This window comes from Octopus bimaculoides, chromosome 6 (genome assembly GCF_001194135.2).
Source record: "Octopus bimaculoides isolate UCB-OBI-ISO-001 chromosome 6, ASM119413v2, whole genome shotgun sequence".
Taxonomy (NCBI): Eukaryota; Metazoa; Mollusca; class Cephalopoda; order Octopoda; family Octopodidae; genus Octopus; species Octopus bimaculoides.
This window is the reverse complement of record NC_068986.1, coordinates 45,571,383-45,576,895: the sequence shown is the minus strand read 5'-3', so window position 1 is coordinate 45,576,895 and position 5,513 is coordinate 45,571,383. Positions and strand designations below refer to the sequence as shown.

At 34.9% G+C, this 5,513-nt stretch overlaps 1 protein-coding gene across 1 annotated transcript in view; it reads right to left on the bottom strand.

The window, feature by feature from the left end:
- Positions 1-1,234: 1,234 nt before the first annotated feature.
- Positions 1,235-5,513, bottom strand: part of LOC106871163 (uncharacterized) — a 48,466-nt gene continuing 44,187 nt past the window's right edge. The window contains exons 12-13 of the mRNA XM_014917488.2: positions 5,292-5,376; positions 1,235-1,503 (exon numbers count right to left, since the gene is read on the bottom strand). Of these exons, the coding sequence (XP_014772974.2) occupies positions 1,413-1,503; positions 5,292-5,376 (176 nt within the window). The 3' untranslated portion in view covers positions 1,235-1,412. The remainder of the gene's footprint in view (positions 1,504-5,291; positions 5,377-5,513) is intronic.

Sequence of the window (5,513 nt, the reverse complement as noted above, 5' to 3'; positions counted from 1 at the left end):
AACATCTTAGCCCGTCCGTAACGCTTCCGGGATTAGTTGAAGGGGAGGGGATATAGGGGGAGGGACAGCGGAGTAAAATGTTTAATTTTTTTAACCAAGTTTTTCCCTCTATTATTTAGTCCATCTGTAACGCTTTCACGTGATTAGTTGAAGGGAAAGGCGAAGAGCGAAAGAAAAAGGAGAGGCAAAAATGGTAAGTCGAGGAGTGAGAGAGAAAGAGGAAGAGTGCTGTGTATTAAGTCTATAAAATTGTGCATAAAGTATATAAAGTGAATATATAAAGTGCATTAAGTAATCAACATATTCCGATTCCCTTCACTTTTCAAATGATTAGCAGATGAGCGATTATCTTTTGATACAGATACAACACAAGCTACGCTTTCAGGTATTTTGGATAAAGTTTTCAGGAACAACCCAACACGTTTACTATTAATTTCGTGAAATATTCACGGGTCCCACTAGTATCTAATAAAATCTGAATACTTGGTCACTAGATGTTGTTTGTCTATATTTCACTTTTTTTTTTCTTCGAAAGCCTTTGTTGTTTGATTATGCTAATGAGATGTAGCATCAGTAAAAATTAAAAATCAAGCATTTAAAAATGTACATCCATTGAATAGGTTACAGGTTGGTGGAGGGGAAATTATTTTTGATGTCATAAACAAACAACTGCTTTGTAAAACGAACTGAATGATAGATAAACCAAAGCTGATGAGGTTTTATTAATTGTGACTCTTTTCAAACATGACATCGTTGTTTCAACTCAGTTCCAGATCAAAACTCTCGCAAAAACAAGAAAACAAATCAAAATCAAGACATGATTAAAATTTTATGAACCCAATAACGTAAAGCTATTATACGTGGGGGAGACGCAGGAATTAAGGATATAAGTATGACATAGAGAATGAACTTCCATAACAAAATAGTTTCATGTGAATAGAGTTAGAATCAGTCATTTCTACATAAATGAATAAATATTCAAATTTTAACCATGGAACAGTCCAGATAACTGTGAATCAGACTTGAAAGGTGGTCTCTCAAATTGCCTGAAACTTTTCCTGAGTGACGTGGTCTTTGAACTTAGTCAATCCTGAGAAATTCAGCTCCTAGTTGTGTCTGGTATTGATTTTATGGACATTCAAATTAAAAGGCTGAACGACAATTTCAGGTAATTAAATCAATAACATTCTGATAGTAGACATAAATGTGTATTACAATACCAAAATTCAGACTGAAAATATTTAGATCTGGCATTATTAATCATTGAATAGTGGCCTAAAACAAATCTGCCATGTTTGACATCCGAAGATTTAAAGTGGGGCAATTTTCCATACATTACACTTTAATTCACCTTATTTCCGCATTAGCCAAACTAATAATTGCCTTAGTTGTGCCTAACAATAAGTAAAGGGCTACTTACCACTACATTCCAGAAGATTCATATATTGATCATTCCTCTCACACTTGGCTTTGTCATAACATCCACGTTTTTCTCTAAAATATCTAGGAAGAGATAAAAAAAATATTGTTGAATCGATATAATACGCAGTAAAACATGTAAGTTGACACTATTCACAATGTTTTCCTCGTGCTCCTGTGAATAAACCTTTGCCTATCCTGTAAATTATTAATACAAGTGATACACAGAAAATATTTCCCTGGCATCTGAACATCCATGTATCATACACATCCCCAATTTTATTCAACCACCAGAGTAATTTGGACTTATGAATGGAAAGCTTTATACTTCTCAGAACATATGAAACAAGGGCTGACTAAAAGTCTGAAAACAAATGCTTTGGACAGGTAAAGGGTTAAAAGAATCTATATTTTTACTCGTCAATAAATATAAGCCAACAAATGAGTAGCGCTATTTACTAGGATATGGTCCAAGTGAATTCAAGTTACTCCGAGTACTTAACTGCAACGTATTTTACATCAACCCCTGTAGGAAAACAGCAAATTCAAGCTTGATGCTATTCCAATTTAGAAACAATTAATAGACATAATTAAATATCGTAAGGTATTTTGTTGAACATTTCTCTGATTCTTAAATTAATCACCATGATGATTATAATAATAATCCTTTCTACTAAAGGCACAGGGCCTGAATTCTTTTTCTTTGGTAGTGGAATGGTTAAATTGATTACGTCGATCCCAGTACTCAACTGCTACTTAACTTATCGACCCCGAGAGGATGAAAGGCAAAGTTGACCTCGGCGGAATTTGAACTCGGAACGTAAAGACGGACGAAATGCTGCTAAGCATTTTCTCCGCCGTGCTAACGATTTCTGCCAGTTCATCGCCTTAAAAAATTATTATTATCAAACACTATTATTATTATTATTATTATAGCATTTGAAAACAGAGCCGGAAGAAATAATGCTAAGCATTTTGTCTGGAGCGCTAAAGATTCTGCAGCCTCGCCAACTTAATGGTTTCAAATTTTGGCACATGACCAGCAATTTTCGGTGGAGGGACATAATCGGGTATACCAACCCCAGTACTTAACTAGTACTTATTTTCTCGACTCTGGAAGGATGAAAACAAAGTCGACCTCAGCAAAATTTGAACTTTTCCGACTTGGTAACCATTCTGCCAGCTCGAGTAATAGTAGTAAAAGTAGGATTTGAATTCAGAATGTAAAGAGTTGAAAGAAATACTGCAAAGCATTTTCCCGGCGCGCTAAGGATTCAGCCAATATGCCACTGCTTTCTTTTTATGATAATGGTTTTTGATTTAGACGCAAAGCCTGTAGTTTTGAGAGGAGGGGTTAGTTAAAACAATCAACCCAAGAACTTAACTGTTACTTCATTTTATCGACCCCGGGGGTACGAAAGGTAATGTTTACTTCGGCGGAATTTGAAGTGGGAAGATAAAGATCCAGAACAATTACCGCAAGAACAATTTTTTCGACGCTCAATCGATTCTGTCACTCTACGGCTCTTTGCTAAAATAATGCTTTCTTTATTAACCACAAGGATTGACAAGATGATGCGGCAGGGGATTACATAAAAAAGTGTAAACAAGAGAATTAACAAAAAATATACCGAAAAATTCAAAAAGCAATTCCCTTCATCAGGATGAAAAATTGATAAACCGATTCCTTATAGGATTCTCCACTAAAATTGGCTACACCCCATTTTCAACTATAACTTTTACCAATTTTGACGTATTTTGTTCAAACTTGATGCCAACGTTATTTAGGACTCATGAGATCTTTGAATGCTTTAAGTTCTCCAGAAAAAAAATCGATGAGTGGAAAAATCGATAAACCGATTCCTTATGGGATTTCCCAATCAAATTGTCAGCAACCCATTTTTCAGCCAAACGTTTACGAATTTCAATGGATTTCGCTCAAATTTGACGTCGGTGTAATTTAGTTTGGTTTGAAGCAAATCGCTTGATTAGCTTAATAGTCGTAACTTAATCCCGGGCAACGCCGGGCTATACTGCTAGTAATAGATATTTTATTGGTTGAACGATATTTTGACAGTAAGTCTGTCTTTGTCAAGTTCAAAATAAGAGGTGATAAATATTCAGAATTATAGAAATTTAAATTTAAAGTGTGAACAAGAGCAACCAGCGTCCACACAGGCAAAAAAAATTTATCTCCACCACCGCTCTGATCATCAACATCATGTTATTCAGTCAAATTCGAAATCCCAATTTTTGAGGATTTGTACTGACATAGGAGATTACTGGAAACATGCAAATGCTTTTGCACATAATTATGTCAAACGTAGTTACAGTGAATCACAATTAAAGGGAATAGCAAATAAAATAGCTAAGATTAGCAAAGATAGTCAAACCTTCACGCATAATTTTAGGAAACGCAATACAATAGATGACAGAATTCCTTTAGTGATTAACTGGCACCGACATTTCGCTGGCATTTCAAAAGTGTTGCAGGAAAGTTACCAGCATGTGGCGAAAAAATATCCTCTTTGCAAACAGATATTTCCTCAGCCGCCTATTGTAGCCTTTAGACGGAATAAGAACATAAGAGAATTATTGACCTCTATTTCTGACTCCAAGAAAACGAACATTGGTGTATCTGCACGCTGTACCTTGAAAACCAGCCGCAAGAGAGGTAAGCCCTGTTCACTGAGTCAAGTGAATACCATCAGGAATCATAACAGAAATGTTATGATTTATACAGACATGTAGAGATTCCCATTTGGTGTACGCGGCAGAATGCACGAAATACAACTTGATTTATGTTGGTTGTACAACAGAACAATTAAACAGATTTGATGGGCACAGATTCGACGTCAGGAACAATAACAGTAGTTCGACAGAACTTGCTGGACATTTCGTTTCAAACGACTACAGTTTTGAAAAAGACTTGAAAGTGCATATTCTCAGAAAATATTCTGAATCTGCTTCATTTTCACTTCTCGGAATGCATGAGGAGAAATATGTTTGCGGGTTATTAACATCACGCCCTGCAGGAATGAATAAACTGACAGGAGAATATCATCAAATTTATACAAAACTGTTTGATTAAATATTCTTCTTTTTTCTTTCCTCTTTTTTCTATCTTTTTTCTGTCTTTTTCTTTTCGCCTATTATAAAATTGGAATTTAAAAACTGATGATGTCATTCCATCAACGTGTGGATTTTATCGACCCAGAAAGGATGAAAGGTGAAGTCAACCTCCACGGAATTTGAACTCAGAACATAAAGACGAGTGAAATGCCGCTAAGCATTTTCCCGACGTCTTAACGATTCTGCCAGCTCACCGCCTTAAGGGCACTTAAATAACAGTAGTAATATCTATTATCAAAGGTAAATTGCGTTTGAAATTTGCGGGATGATGTACAGATTCTTACTATATACTTTACATTATCTTGTTCGATACTTCAGATGATTTGGTTCAAATACTAACAATGAAAGTTTCCTGTCCTTCATTCTCTTACACAAACTTCGAAACTAGAAAGAATAAAACACAAATCTATTCCCTGAATATAACAGTTTAGCCCTTGGTCAAGACATTTCACTCTTAAGTAATCAATTGCGTAACTGATTACCTTTCATTGAGCTACAAATATAAATTAAGGACGTATGCACAATATAAAGGTAAAGACTTCCAGTAGTTCTACAAAACCACATTAGTTCATATGATCCATACTCCATAAATATTAAGATATAACGTATTATATTAAAAGTAGCATAGAAAAAACTAGACATCATGCCAATCCTTTTCTGAATGTTGCTTTTCTAAGTTATATAAGTTATATTGAACGTCTTTTGGAAGATATGGTTGAAGGATACGTTTCTATATTTACCCGCATTGCTCTTCCCTTGTGCTGTTTAGTGGCTCTTTTAATATAGCTATACACTCAGCTTCTACATTACCATTGCAACTGGAACCTGCAACAGAAAAAAATATTACATGTATTGAACAATACAAATAACAAGATTATTTTAACATTTTTCAGCTGTTCAGTTGCTGAATATTTGTCCATAACCAATAATTAACGTTTAAATATGTTAAACCTTACGTGTGT